Here is a 15,527-nt window from a genome sequence, read left to right on the forward strand (position 1 = left end):
GGCATTACACTTAAATTTTATGACATGTTTATTGGACTTTGAAGAAATGTACAATACGTCGTTTGACAGTATATTTTAAAAAGGGCCTTATGTACTAAATTTGTTTGTTTTTTTTTTTCCATAGGTTTTATTTTTCTTATCAACATTTGTTCAAGTCATATATATTAAGGGAAGAGGGAAATAAAATTACACAAAAAGAACGTCTGCAAATACAAGTAGTAATTTTATTGCAATAATACCGTAGCTAAGTGGTCTGGGGGAATCGGAACAGTTTGGAGCTCAGTACAATTACAACACTGTGGAATTCAACAGAGGAATTATTTCTTTATTTTTTTTTTCTTCTTCTTCTTAAAGCAAGGAAATAAAAGGAGGAAAAAAAAAAAAAAAAAAAAAGAAAAAGAAAAAAAAAGCTCCCTTGATGAGAATTCATCAGAACAGAATCACATGACCTAGGCAGACGCACACGTGCGCACACACATCAAGATATGGCTTATCTGTGGCAGACAGGAACGTGCAACCTCCTCGACCTTCCCAATGCTCCCAGCCAAGGCTCGTGCCAAGGTGAGCAGGCACCAGATCACTGTACGTATCCTCGTTTTCACTGCTTTGCTGCTGGAGTCTGCAGTTTTAGGGTAGCACCTTTTGAGGTTTTTTTTTCCTCCCCCCCAGGTGGAAAAAGGAGAAATAGAAATGAATAGTAATTAGACAGAACACAAGAAGGGAGATGGATGGACACGGCTTTTGCAGACCCGAAAGCACCGTGCAGCATCGCAGCTCCCGCCTCGCTCCCTCCCTTGGGCGCTGCTGCTCTCTGCTAGGGAAGGAGGGGGGAAAAGACATCATATGTTGCCTTCTTTCACAGTAAATGTGATGTCCTTTCCTTCATGGTGACAGACCCCCCCTCCCGCTCTCCTCCCCTGGCTCAACTGTAACACTCCAGGCCAAATAATAATAATAATTACAAAAATCCCCTGCAACATCAAATTTTCCAGCCAAGAGATCTACACAAGGAAACAGCCGGGGAGAAAAAACGAAGCAACACGTGGAGAAGGAATGGGGTGGCAGAGGGCTGTGATTCGGAAACGCTGCGTGGGAAAGAAAGCCATCCTGGCAGCCACCATGGGAAGAGGAAGAGAATGGCACACACAGCTCCGTCCTCACGACAATGACATCAATTAGCACCACAAACATTCAGCCACCGACACGGCCTGGTGTGATCACGGCCGTATAAATGCATGAATGCTTTTTGAAAAGGCGTAAGCACTTTTAATACATCCTACACGGGCCCTATAAGCTCCCGTAATGCAAACAAGAGATCTTCTGCATAGCATATATGAAGCTGGCATGCATTTATAACCAGAGACCGGAGCAGAAGTGTGCAGCCTGTGTTGCAAACAGCTGAAGCGGCGGGCAGTGGGAGATTGGCCAATGGCAGAGTCCAACCAGTGCAGTGTTAACGTTACTCGAATAGATAGCACCACGAAGAGACATGTAAAAACAAAACAGCACCTTTTTTTTTTCTTTTTTCCCTCTCCTTTTTTTTTTGTTTTTGTTGTTTTACACTCAATATCCCAAGAGGACAAATGGATCTTCCCTGCCACTGCAATCTGCCACTGGGAACAGATTTTTTTTTTTTTTTTTAATTTAATTATTATTATTTTGAAAGAACGCTGAAGGAAACACGGAGGCGAGAAGAATTAACTTAAAACACATACATGACGGTGAAGCAGGGGCGCAAAGAGGCAGAGATGCAAACTGCAGCCTGCTTTGTAGGGCTCTGTAGCAAAAAGAGGCTTTGCTTTCCTTATTTTGAAGCACATCATTCCAAAGGCATCAGTGGCTGCGGGGGCATGGCCTCAGCTGCATCCCCCCGTGGGTTGGCAGCAGTCAGGTGTGGGTCACATGCATGTTTTGAAGCCAGGAACGTGGGAACATTTCAAATAATATACAATACAAATATTTACTTACAAACATACAAAAATATAAGCACCTTTAAGACATGGGAAAGAGATGCCCAGGGTGGCTTTTAGCGATCGAATCGGTCGGGTTAGATTTTGTAAGAAGTGGGATTAGGTGATTCTATGAAGATCCTACAGATTCTGGAAACGGCCATTATATCTGCTTGCTAGACCTGATGCAAATCTCACAGAAGTCACTGAGATGACCATAAAGAACTTCAGCAGGGTTCGCATGAGAGCCGGGATTCAACGTCAAGCTGAGCGCGGGAGTTTCAAGTTATTATCCATTTTTTCCTTAGAAACGAACAAACAACAACCTGCCGAGAAGCACTTGGCATCATTTGGAGGAGAGAAGAAGTCTCGGATGCGTTTCCACCTCAGGACACGCAGGGCAGGTCCATGGGCCACGTGGGCAGCGTCAGGTCATGCGATTCTGCGCGGGTGCCGCGGCACAGAGGAACTGGGGCAAAACGAAGCACAAAACAAAACGAAAAGGAAAGAACCCATCGCTGTCCAGTTTCAGAACGTGCATGTGACGACGAGGAACTCTTTTTTTTTTTTTTTTTTTTTTTTTTTTTTTTTTTCTTTCTTCTTCTTTTCTTTTTTAATTAATTAAATGGCGCAATGAGGTTACGAGGTTGCTCATTTGGAGACTAGTTTTCAGGTGGCTCTTAGCCCATGAAGCAAGCTGGTCCCACCTCGAATCCAAATTTCTGTGACGCTTCTCCGAAGTCATTGAACATGATGTCGACGACAGGCACTTGCTCGACCTTGGGCGTGTTGATTTCCAGGACAGTCTTCTGATAGCCCTTCTTTGCCTGGAGGAGAAGAGGGAGAGAGAAGAGCTCCAATGGAATCCCAGAAACGCTCAGGTTGGAAAAGGAAGAGACCTTGAAAGATCATCGAGTCCAACCACAACCAAACGACCCCAACAACCCTCTGCTAAATCATGGCCCTGAGCACCACATCCAAATGGTTTTTAAACACATCCAGGGATGGTGACTCAACCGCTTCCCTGGGGAGCCTATTCCAGTGCTTAACAATTCTTTCTGTAAAGAAGTTTTTCCTCAATGAATGAGGCAATGCTGCCTCCAACACAATGCCGGCGGGTTATCGTGCGCAAACATTCACTGGTGAACTAGGAATACACAGATGGTGTCACCCAGGGATTTCCTACACTAATTTGCAGGCACACTGCATCCAACTCCCCCTGCAGATGCAGTGGGCACCACTGAGGATGCTGCCGAGATGGTTGCCCTGAGGACTCACTTTGGAGCTGTTGCCATGAGGATGGAGTGGCCCTAGCACTGCTTTCAGCATAGCTCAGAGCTGGAACAGGAGCTTGGCAGTACTGCTGTGGCTGTGGTATAGTTGTTTTGCCTCCCCAAGGACATGCACGGGTTGTTGAGCAAATATAAGCAATTTAATTTGAATATATTAGTTTGACTATTATCCGAGCGCTACCGAAAAGCCCGCATTTAAAGTTTGATGGAATTCACAAGGTGATGTTGTCTTTTTATCGTGCCTGCTAGCCATACAGTTATTTCTGAAATATAAATAATTATTGGAGGAGCAGAAGTGCACCCGGGAGCATACAAAGCTGCACAAACAAGTGAATTTATGGAGCAGCTTTTGGCTCTACCTTACCCTCTGATTTGTGTGTCTCAGAAGAATAGGCTGTATCATAGTTACTGAGAAAGGGCTGTAAGATCAGGAGAAACATATTCAAATAATGGCCCAAACATTAGCCCTGGAGCTCCTCCGGCGCTGGCTGCAGCAGCCTCAATCACAGCCAGGGTTTGGAGCTTCTCAGGGCCTCTGCAGCAATGCTGTGCTGGGTAACCAGGCCTCACTTTTCAAATTAAGGCTCTTAACCTTATAGATATTGCCAGTGTTTCAGCAAGGATGACCTGCTGAGGTCCCAGAGACAGTAAGGAACACAGGAGAGGCAGAGCACTGCCCTGCAAGGCTCTCACAGCATCTCACTGGGATATGGATCTGCACCAAATCTATCCCTGCAGGATGCAGCGAATCCCCTCAATGTCTTTTACCTCCTCTCCAGAGCCTTGCAGAGAGGGGCAGGAGGAAGGGCTGAAGCTTGGAAGCAATGCCCAAAGCCCTGTGCCCCTCCACCAGCTCACCAGCCCATGCTGCTCCCCTGCTTTGCTCCTGCCAGTCTTTACCTTGCAGCACTAAGGCTGGTCGTGCTGACAGCAGCCGGTGCTACAACCTCCAGTAAGCAGCAACCAAGTGAACAAACTCAAAGGAGCTCCAGTCCCGTTTCCAGGCAAATATTCCTCATTAAGAAAAAGGGAGAGGAACACAGGGCACCTGAACAGCATCACTTAACCTAAAAGGGTTTTCACCAGATGTGTCTGCCTTAAAACGTGCAGCATGTGGTCTGCAGCTTCCCTGAGACTTATGAAGGAGAAGAGAGGAGGGGGCTCTTTTTTGCTGAGGACAAGTTGTGTTACCCAGAGACACGTGGTATTGAGGATAAACCGCTGGGCGTTTTCAGTAGAGGGATGAATGCCCTTTTCCTCTCTTGCAGAAGTATTAAAAGAAGTGATTTTAATTTGATTTTTCTCATTGCTCCTACAGTAAAAGCACGTCTGCCAGAACAGAATCACTTTAATCTCAAATTATGTGGAGGGCTTTTGCTGTCAAACAACTCTATCATTCAGTCCCATGGGCTTCAAGCACTGCAGCTGCAGAATGTGAGAATTATGCGTGCTTTTGCACTGACAAACTGGGTCTGGAAATAAATGCAAGCAGCACCTACTTCGCCAAATTTACAGTTCCTGAGGGCAGATTGCTCAGAGCTCAGTCCTCAATCAGATGCCCAGCAGAAGGCAGAAGCAAAGGCTGGATGTTGTGCCACCTTTGAAAACTCTGGACATGGTTCACAGCCGAAGAGAAGGAAAAGAGCACCATGGGCTGTGCGTGCATGGGGAGGGCAGGGCTGCAGCTCAACATCAGGGCAAAACCTCAATCCTCAGAGCAACCAAATCGATGGAAATGGGGAAGCGATTTGCTCAGAGACCCTTCCTGCCATCTTCCCCACGTACCGCGCAGCCATCGAATGCAGCTCGGATGTACGGGTTGTTGTCGTAGGACATCTCCTCATCGTTGGAGCCCAGGAAGCGGATGGCTTTGTCATAGCTGTCTGTGGTGGCATCGTGCCAGGCTACGGATTGGTAGCAGTTATAAGTGATGTTCTGGTGGGCCGAGGCGCTCAGCAGCCTGAGGAATGTCATCTGTACCACTCCGATGGGGTTCCCATCCGAATCCACGTAGGAGAGCTATGGGAAGTGGAAAAGGGGAAACGCTGGGCAGTGAGGGGCAAAGGAATGCATTCAGGGAGCTTCAAGGACCACCAGATTTCCCATCCATCCTTATCCCCACGTGCACGAGCACCCTGCCCTCTGCTCTGGGGCTGGGTCTCCCCATCCCATCCTGGCTCCTGCCATGCTGCATGGCACAGAGATGTTCTGGTTCTCCTGCTGCCAGGGGCAGTTTATTTTGTGTTGCTGCCTGTGACCTGATGGTAAGCTAAGAAAAAAACCACACAAAGCTAAACCAAGGGCAGGAGGAGGAGAAAGGAATGGGGATTTCAGCCCCAGCTGCAAAGTGACACAGCACTGGACAAATCTGGGGATGTGTATCTCCAGGCATAAAGCCAGTACTGAGCATATTTCTCCAGCTTTTGAGGAGAATGAAGATTTATGGGAGGGTCTGGAGCTTTATTTTGCTGCCCCATTTGACACAGTTATTTCACCTCTGTAAGTATTTTGCACACACTGAGGTGTTTCCCATTCATCTTTCCTGGGTACCACCACACTGGGATTTCAAGCAATCCTTGCAACCTCTTCTGCAGAAATCCTGCTCCTACTGACAGCTGCACCTGCATGGGGATTTGCTCTGTCCTGCACATCAGGTTCTTTTTCTCCTTCAAAGGAGAACAGTTTCTGGAAATCTATTTCTGCAAAACACAAGTTATGGAAGGCCCCTCCATTCCTCAGCTTTCAGGCCTTTCTGTCACTTTCCCTTGCACCCTCCAACAAGGAAGCACCACAGGATTAGCCAGAGCCACATCATGGACTGACTGCACTTGAGGTGGCACCTCCAGCCACAGCAAAGCCACTGGAGCAGCTCTTCAAACTGCCCTCAACAGACAGCCGACTTCTTTAAGAAATGACTGGGAGAAAAATACAAACAGCACAGAGTTCTTCAAGGTACGGTGAAGCATCAGATCACGGTGCGGGCTGCAAACAATAGAAGAGGTTCACAACCAGACAACAAAGTTCTGAGTAAAAAACGATGATGGAAAGAAATAAAATATACCAACCGGTTGTCAGGATGCTGTTGCACTGTCCTCCTGAGAGTTAAATATGACTGACCATGAGAGAGCCATGCATGCCAGGAGCAAGAAACCACCAGGACGTAGAAGGATGGGGACACAAAAAGCTGAGTACTCAGTGCACGTGGCACTGCTCATTGACCTGCAAGAGTTACTTTCCTGTGTATTCTTATTTCCAATCGATGCTTGGTTTGGGAGCCAGATTGTGTGCTAAACTGTTCTGCTTCTGCACGAGGTTTACAACTGGACCCACTGGGAAATGGCTGTGTGCACAAAGCGTGTTGGTTTTGCAGAAAAAAAACAAAAATAAAAAAATCAATCCTTTCCCCTTTTTTCTGTGCTGGAGTATTTGCCTGTGGCAGATGCCATATGGCAGTGAGGGATAACAGGATGGATGGGTGGCAGGTCTTGTTAGAGCTACCGGGAATTACGTGCGTGCAGAATGCACACAGGAGGAAAGCAGAGGCCAAAAGAAAACATCTGCAACTCTGTTATCCCTCTAAATGCAGTCTGGCTGCATCATGAGGAAGGCTGGGAAATTAACTCCACGTACTCTGTGTCACTGATTAATGATGGTGGGGAAGCATCAAAACAAAACGGTTTCTTTGTATTCCCCATTTACTCCATCCATCTTACTTTGGGTGCCATCAGAAGAAAGGCAAGCATTGGCATACCTGGTGTAAGCAGTATTATGGGATGTGTCGTTGGCAGTGCCGTGGCTCCAGGCTGGGCACAAAGGCTCTGGGTTGAGCAGAGCAGCCCTGCCAACCTGAAGGGCACCCACAGCCATCCTGCCAAACCACAAACAGAATTCAACCAACTCACGTCCAGGCAAACACCTCCCCGGTTTACCAGTCTCACAGTTCCAAATATTTGACTGGTATGAATTTTTTTTATTTTATTTTTTTTAAAGCAAACTTTACAGTTTTGGGGTTTGCTGTGGAAGGTCTTCTATGTGCTGGTGGCTTTTTTCTTGCAAATGGGAAATGTGGGACAGGTAAAAGGCAAGAGAATAGAACGCAGAAAGATGGAACAAAGTGGCACTGAAATTCCTATTTAAAAAATGGGCCCCAAGCTCTAGGGTGCCCATTCAGCCTCTAAAGTAGCCGACAAACAGGCTGGGAAAAGAAAGGAAAAAAGGCACAGAAGATGCAGAGATGAATGTACTTGTAATATTAATTGATGAAGTGCTCTGTAATTAAGCTATGAGTAATTGCCCTTCAAGGAGCTACGAGGCTGAAGCCTTGGCTTTGCGGCCTTGTTGGATGGTGCAGAAAAGCTGCAGAAGCCATATCCTTCTTGTGGGCAGAATCAGAGCATACGTGTTTAGTGGTAATGAAATGTGGCTGAGGGAAACAAGGCAGCATCCTCCTTTGTTTGCCCTTCAAGGTGGATGTTGAATGTTCTGCAGGAAACCTCTGCCTTGGGCAACGGGGACCTCAGCACCTCCACCTGCTCATGTCTGCTGAGCATTTCCTCCTTCCCTCATCCTCCTGATCTGACCGAGCTCATGATGTGCACCCTGTAGGAACTGATACACATGTGGGAGATTTCCATTGCTGGAGGAGAGCTGGCTCGTGCTCATCGTTTGATGAAGGGCTCAGTGGGAGAGCGATCTATGCACAACACAACTGTTCAGTTACAGGACAAAATACTAGAACTGCATCTCTCTCCTTTTTTTTTTTTTTTTAACATGTTGATGTCTAGTTTGCTTGCTGACATCAAATATTGTTTGACCTCACAGCAGTTTTTTCTCCCTTAAAAATAAACCCCAATTGTGCCTACATCCAATCCCAGGCCATCAGGCTTGGAACGCATGTGGCTTGAAATCTCCTCCTTTGAATCAATGCCTTCACTTTTCCCAAGCTCTGGGGATGGTGTGGGAGCCCCCAGCACGGCTCATTTCCAGCAAGGAGATGAGATTCCTCCTTTGAGGACAACCTGACCTGGTCATGTGCAGACTCACCAACCCAGCCTAGGTTACCCCCCAAGGAAAGTGGTGCAGCAGCACAGAGCTCAGCTCCAGGGTGAGGCATCACACAAGGGCTTGCAGGACAAGGCTGCTCTCCCTGGGGACAGCAGCACAGGGCCATCCAGTTTGCCCCTGCTACGATGGGAGCAGCTCAAGGGGCAGCAGCACCCTCCTGCAGGGCACAGAGCTGGTCAGCAAACGCATCCCTGTGTGGCTTTGCTTCTTTTTCCACCTGAAGTATTCCACCTTAAACCTTTTAACTGCAACTTGTGATGGCGATTAGTCGAGCATGCAGAGTGCAACAGGTCTGGCCATACCAAAGCGGATGACGTGCTCTGATTCAGACTAGAGGGCCAAGGTTAGCCACTTACCAAAGACCCCCGCTTGTATTGACTATACCATGTGGAAGGCTGTTCTTTGGGCCAACGAGCCATTTTACTCTGTAAAATACGACACGGGTTAAAGAAAACTGAAAGCACTGAGATGCATCTTACCAGTTTACCGCGCTTGAATTCACTGAACCAGGAGCCTGGGTTTTCCTTTGGCCAAGAAGTAATTCTAGCCTAGTTTGTGGACGGCAATGAGGAAGGAAAGAAAAGAGAAAAAAAGAAAGAAATGAAGTTACATTCAGTCCCACGGGCAGCATCTGCATGTCTTATCGAAAATGGCTGACTTGTTTTAAAAGCATGTTTTCTTAATCTTTATACACCACTAACAAGACCAGCCGGCAGAGCCCTATGGTGCCAAGTTCAAGCAGAAGGAGATGCCACTGCCTGCACCAGCCTCCTTTGCTAAGGGCTAATGATCACTAATTCTAGATACTCTGGATGCAAAACCGTCAGTGCAGCCTATTGGCAGGAGAGCTAAAAGGAAAGATACAGGAAAATAAAAAGAAATATGAACGGTGAAAGTGCTGGCAATGGAGGAGGCTGCTGTCATTCTAATGTCAAATCCAGATGCTGAGGGGCTAGGAAAGGCAAAGAGCAGCATTAAGGAAAAGCCTCTGAGTGCCTCCAGAGGCTGTGCAGCACACGGGGCAGCACATGCAGCATCCTTTGATAGTGCTGGACCACTGAGCACGGTGGAGCTCCAACCACCTAGACTGGGACAAGGAGTGACCTTGGCAAGAAGGGTTGTGTCACAGCATCCCTCCCTTATGGCAGTCCCACCCGAGCAGCTGAAGCCCTTGTTTTGCAGGCAGAGCACAAGGAAGGAGCACGGCTGCTGTGTGCTCCCCCCTCTTCCAAAAATTCCCTCACTTCTGTTGTAAATCTCTCCAAAAGCAATGGGCAAACTTTACTGCAGGTGTCCTGGGACTGTCCTTCCCTTACAGCCTGCAAACCATAAAGCAAATTAGCGTGCTTCTACTGCGTTAAGGACGGACAGAAAGGGGATATGTCTTAAACTCTGCTATGGCTTATAATAAAACCATTCATCCGACACTTAATGCTGCTGTGATAGCTGTTCAAGGTCCTCTCTCTGGAAAAACAGCAGGCTGAGCCTTTCTCACACTTATGGCACTCTGAAAGTAGTAGCACAATTTGCATTTGAGGAGCATCACAGCCTGCATCCAGCAGAGCAGCTCTGCAACAGGGAGAGCAGCTCCATAAAACAGCGCATGGCTGTGTGACAAAAATTAAGAGTATGGGTCAACTAAGCAGATCAGTACACATCAACATAACCAACACTGTGCATATGAATATTCATATTAGGAAACAATCTTTTATCATCATGATATTAAAGAATGTCGTGTGGACTTACTCCTTCAGACTTCTTATCAGGGAAGATACAAGTCTCTCCACCAGCTGTGAAATTACAGTACACTTTGAAAGAGTCCCTGGAACATCCTTGGTTAGGATCCACCCAGTATTCACCTGGATGCAGGACAAGGAGGAGAGGGGAAGAAAGAATCAGCGCTGTGAAGGGATATCAACCTTCAACAACCATCTTACTCGGGCTGTATCATCCCCATCATAGGCTACTATCATATGTATTTTTAAGAAGAATGATGGTTGATGCCATATAATACTGTGGCATCTTTCAGGAACAGCTTTTTTGAAACACACATCCCCATTTTTCTCCATGTCTCTAGGTCTCTACAACCTCTTTGATCAGCCATATTCCTCAGGGGGCAACAAGGGCCTGGGAGTCCCCAAAATCTTTCTCTTCCTGCACTGAATCATATTCACCAGCTGGAGTTGGGAACCCACTGTGTTTTTGCCCTGTGTCCCCTCTGTCCCAGGACGCACCATCTGGGAAATCAGGGTGACAGAGCTGGAGATCCTTGCAGGTACGAGCTGGGTTATGTTGAGTGCCCAACGGATGCTTCATCTGTTCAATTTCCAGTTTCAAGGAATTCAGTGAGCCGAAAATCTCCTCCATGCCATCTGCATAGTCCATGTAATTGTCAGCATTTCCATCATCCACCAGCTGGCTGGCATCGATGTTTCGCCTGGTCCTCTTGGAAGACTGGATGGGCAGAGGCTGGATGACTTCTCCAGGAGGACCCTGATGGATGGGGGAAGAAGATGCAACTTCTCAGTGGAAATAGGGACGAGACAGAAGAAACAGCCAAAGCAGCCACCAGTGCTGAAGAACAGCATCACAAGATGCACAGTAGGTATCTGAAACACACGTGGTTGCACTGAGGAAAACCCCAGCCACCAACGTTGGTTCCTTCTTCTCTTGTTCTCCTCTCATTACTAATTCGTCCCTTCACCTTCTGCTTTCTTCCCTGGCATCCCTAACAGATGTCACTCCATTGCAGGACTTCTGAAATGCTGAATCTTTATCTGGAAATCTACATGACAACACCCATTAAGTTTGTGTAATGGAGCTGTACTTACAGGAGGCCCTGGGGGCCCAGGAAGACCCGATTCACCCTTTGGACCCGTTGGACCCTAGGTGGAAAAAAAGGGAAAAACACAAGTCACTCAGTAAATAGCATTTGTAACTGATACAACAGCCCAAACTTAATTTTTTTTTCCACAGTCTCTACCAGTAAATGTTTCCTTCCTGCCCTTTTAGTCACACAAAGAGGGTCTCTTGTCCCCACATCCCCCCCAGTAAAATTTGTGTCTTGGTTATTTTCTGGTGCTCAGTAAGAAACAATGTCAAACACTTGGGATTAAGCAGATCAAGATTAAGCAGGGATCAAATTTTCCTCAGGCTTCCTGCAGAAAAGGAAGGATCTTTCAATGGATGAAAGTGTTACCTCCCCAAATCAATTCAGCAGATTTCAGAATCGAATCCAAGCTCAGAATTAATAAAACATGGAATTCTTTATGGAAAAACAAAAGAAACAAAACAAAAAAGACTTTAGGAAGTTGCCCAAGAGGAATTTTTAACCGCCTGAATAGGAGATCTGTAACATGAAGCTCACTTCAGTGTTGCATTTCTCACAGAGTTCCTCGTTCTTCAGCTTGCCACCTCCTGCTTCACAGTCTATTTTTAATACCCTCTGCACTACAGTAGTAGTTTTGCTCATAAGGACTATTCACTGCATTCCTCCTTATGATCTTTGCTACACTGATGTTCAGTGAAGTACAATGCATGTAACAGAAACCTTCCCCAATTATAATTTCTGAGCTGGGATAGTCTGAAAAGGCTGCATTTGCTACAGCCATCTTTGGCTAATTGCCTTAACGCTGCTGATGTGGAGGAGTCACAGCAGGCTGAGCACTTAATAAGAGATCCTCAGCCTCTTCACTTAACAATGTCTATACTCACTGATGATCCTTTAGCACCTTTGGGACCAGGTGGACCCTGCATAGAGAAAAATACAGAAGGGAGTTAGTATCTTTGTTAGCAGAGAAGTCAGCCTCTCCTCAGAGAGAGAGAGAACACCACCATACTAGTTTCTGCATTTTGTATGTATTTTATTTATTTTTTACATTCACTCCCTTTTTGGGCCCATTTTTCAGACGAATGCTTTTTTTTTTTTTTCTTCCAAGCATACAAAAAAGCACTCCTGAAACACATCCAAGTGCTGTTATTATGCTCAGCTGGGCAATCCCCATTGCTGTTAACATCATCACATCAGGTCACTCCAGAAAGGCTGTGCTGGGTTATCTGGGAACCCCAAAGTGACCCCAGAAGGGCTGCACAGTTCCCCAGGAGTTTAAAGGTTACCTTCTTTACTGGTCACATACCGGTAGTCCTGGTGGCCCTGGGGGTCCAATTGGTCCAGAGGGACCTGTGATACCCTGAAAAATAAGAGCAGAACAATATTGATTTGCAGGCAGCAATACTGGTCCACAGCTATGGAATTAACCACTGGTTTTGGAGTACCAACTGGTTTTGGAGGACATAAAGATTTGAAGCTTAAATTGGTTTTTAAATGCATGCGTGATCCAAACAGGAGTATGGCACACAGTTCTGAAAGTCAGTCCTCCTAACACATATTTGTGTTACCATCTCTCCAAGTCTACTCAACTCTTTTCATGCGACCCTCAAGAATCCTATTTCTCCTAAAATGGGTCATTTCAGAGCATCACTATATTTCATACATAGAATAAACCACATTCAGATAGAAAATGTGACTCAAAAACGTTCTCATGCTGAGATTGGCATTTACCTGCTCTCCCTTGGGTCCTGCAGAGCCCTGGGGGCCTGGGAGACCTCGGTCGCCCTTTTCTCCCTGCTCACCTGGCGGTCCAATCAGACCAATTAAACCTGGATGACCCTAGGGGAAGATAGCAGATGTTAATTACAATCTCTCTCTGCAGTTAACAGAATGCCAAATTTACCTGTGAAAGACATTTCATAGGGACAAACCCAAATATCTAAGCAAGGTGACAGGAGTGCATAGCTATCCCTGACACATGGAAGCAGCTGAATAAGGTGAAAGCACTGCCTTTTTGCAACAGGAAATGCTACAAATACATAAAGAGAAACGCTGCAGTGGAGAACCTGTTCATTTTGCATGTGAATGCCAGACACAGACACCAGGCCACCCAATGGGGTCATGCACAGCACTTACCTTTTCTCCTTTAGGACCAGAGTCTCCTTTGAGGCCAGGCAAACCAGGTGGGCCCTTTGGGAGACAAGAGGGAAAACAAAGGGGAGAATGAATTCACGCAAAAAGCCTTCTCCCATCTCAAAAACTCATTCAGATTTGATGGTTTGGACATACCAGTGGGCCAGGGGGGCCGTCTGGGCCAGGAGATCCTGGAAGGCCTTGTTCACCCTGTAAAACAGTGCAGTCCTCTCAAAGTCATCGTTCACAACAGTACTGCTCCCAGATGATTATGAACCCACCCTCATCTGGCCACTATGCTTTGCCCTGTTCTCTTGCAGATAAAGGCAAAAATACGAGCATAAATATCTCTAGTGGAAAAGTGGCTTCTGAGCTCAACGGAACATTAATGCAGAGAGTGCAAGCAGACCCAACACCCAAAACATGCTGGGTGATGGTATCCATCACTATGCCATTTCCATTGAGGATGTTTCATCTGCTCTCGGGCACCTAAGCATGGAAACCGTCTGCTCCCTTGTAGACAGCATCTTACATTGGGAACAAAGCATCTTCCAAGGCAGATGGGTTACAGCAGCAACGCCACCAAGAAGCTTTCTCGGGTGAGAGGAGTATTTGGGAATACTCACAACTGGACCAGGAATTCCCCGAAGGCCATCAGGGCCAGGTTTCCCTGGAGCACCCTGGGGACCGATTGGGCCTGTCTTCCCAGGAGGCCCTTCCAAACCAGCTTCACCCTGGATGCAAGAGACACCATGCCTTAATATGCATTGGGGCACTGACCCCTCCTTTCAGAGACACAGCAGGATATCACGGAGCGAATGCAATTCCCTGCACAGCATATAAAATTTTCCATCTGCTGGTTTCCTTACTGCTCCCTCCTTATCCCTGATGTGCCGAGGAAAAGCGTTCTCCCAAACAACTTCACTTTTCAGACATGTCTGTTTCTGCTGATTTACAGCAAGAACAGCCTTTGCTGCAAGCTCTCCAGAGCACAAAGCTTTCTTTGCTTATGTCCTGGGAGATGTGCTAGCAGAGCATGTCCTCCGCCATCAGCATTCCTGACGCTGCCACGACAACTGGAGCTGTAATTTGCAATCCCACTTTACATTTCCCCCATTACCCCTACAGAAATAACAACGGTCCAATAATGCTGTGCTAGCTCTGGGATACGATGGAGGACTCAGCGTGCCATTTCACTGACAGCACATTAAATTGCCAAATATGGCACTCTGTCATTTCAAAGCAAGGAAAACACTCCCATGACCTTACCAAGCTCTGATTATCTCCACGGAGTTCATTAAAAAATAAAAACACACATTTAGACTTGAGGCCAGTGATCCCAAATTCAGGCTCATTTGTCGTAACGCAGCAAAATCAAATCACTGTCTTTCAAATAACAACGTCAGAGGGTGAGCAGCTTGGCACATGAAAGACACAGTAAGAAAGGAATCCCATTCAGCTCTCACCTTGGCTCCTTTCTCTCCTTGCCTTCCTTCAGGACCAACAGGACCAGGAGGGCCCTACAGAAAGCACAGAATAGATGCAAAACTCAGTTAGATTACCCTGATCTGCAACACTCTAATGGAGTTACCAAAACAATGCCACGGCCACAGGAAAGAAGGCAACACAGAGGCAAATCTCTCTGAAAAGGTTTACAAATTAGCTTCTTGCTGCACAAACCCCTGGGCTCCACCAGCAAGAGAGGAAATGTTGGAGCAACTTTTATTTCCTTTTGGGTATTAGAATCTTAAAAAAAAAACAAAAAACAACAAAAACAAAACAAGCAACAATGGAATTCAGCTCAAAACTTTCCCATTGATTTCCAATGGCTGTGGATGGCAGACTTTTATTTTATTTTTTTAAACATGCTACTGCCTTACGTTTACTTTAGACTAGTAATAAGATTAGCTTTTAAAAACTGATACAAACACATGCAGAAAATCATTCTTAAAAGATCTGCTTACCCTTTTTCCTGGGGGTCCAGACGGGCCTGGCTCTCCCGTGGGACCTGGGGACCCCTAGATGGAGAGTGGAGGAGAAGTAGTCATAACTGCACCACGAGACATGGGAGGAACGAGTAAGTGTGTAAAACTCAAGCAGAGACACAGAGTTTGTTCCAAACCAGGGTGTGGGTGGCTGGTACAACTCCTGACACCTCCCTGTGCTGCAGGTGGTACCTCGTTTTATCTCTTCCCGCCATGTAATACCATAAGGCATGGAAAATTTAAAATGAAAGGCTGGATTTTTTTTTTCTAGAAG

The 15,527-nt window shown here is 46.4% G+C and overlaps 1 protein-coding gene across 2 annotated transcripts in view; it reads right to left on the reverse strand.

Annotated features, from left to right (window-relative positions):
* Window positions 1–4: 4 nt before the first annotated feature.
* COL5A1 (collagen type V alpha 1 chain) overlaps window positions 5–15,527 on the reverse strand; it is a 127,365-nt gene continuing 111,842 nt past the window's right edge. Inside the window, exons 53-66 of one of the 2 annotated variants that reach the window (XM_042878716.1) lie at window positions 15,233–15,286; window positions 14,735–14,788; window positions 13,895–14,002; window positions 13,425–13,478; window positions 13,272–13,325; window positions 12,867–12,974; window positions 12,442–12,495; window positions 12,020–12,055; window positions 11,137–11,190; window positions 10,540–10,798; window positions 10,052–10,164; window positions 8,662–8,730; window positions 5,027–5,260; window positions 5–2,776 (exon numbers count right to left, since the gene is read on the reverse strand). In XM_042878716.1, coding sequence (XP_042734650.1) covers window positions 2,630–2,776; window positions 5,027–5,260; window positions 8,662–8,730; window positions 10,052–10,164; window positions 10,540–10,798; window positions 11,137–11,190; window positions 12,020–12,055; window positions 12,442–12,495; window positions 12,867–12,974; window positions 13,272–13,325; window positions 13,425–13,478; window positions 13,895–14,002; window positions 14,735–14,788; window positions 15,233–15,286 — 1,398 coding nt within the window. In that variant the 3' untranslated portion in view covers window positions 5–2,629. Of the gene's footprint in view, window positions 2,777–5,026; window positions 5,261–8,661; window positions 8,731–8,784; window positions 8,854–10,051; window positions 10,165–10,539; window positions 10,799–11,136; window positions 11,191–12,019; window positions 12,056–12,441; window positions 12,496–12,866; window positions 12,975–13,271; window positions 13,326–13,424; window positions 13,479–13,894; window positions 14,003–14,734; window positions 14,789–15,232; window positions 15,287–15,527 lie in introns of both variants that reach the window. The other variant, XM_042878715.1, reaches the window with a different exon arrangement.

This window comes from Lagopus leucura, unplaced genomic scaffold (genome assembly GCF_019238085.1).
Source record: "Lagopus leucura isolate 7727_CA_CO unplaced genomic scaffold, USGS_WTPT01 Super-Scaffold_100022, whole genome shotgun sequence".
NCBI classification, from domain to species: domain Eukaryota; kingdom Metazoa; phylum Chordata; class Aves; order Galliformes; family Phasianidae; genus Lagopus; species Lagopus leucura.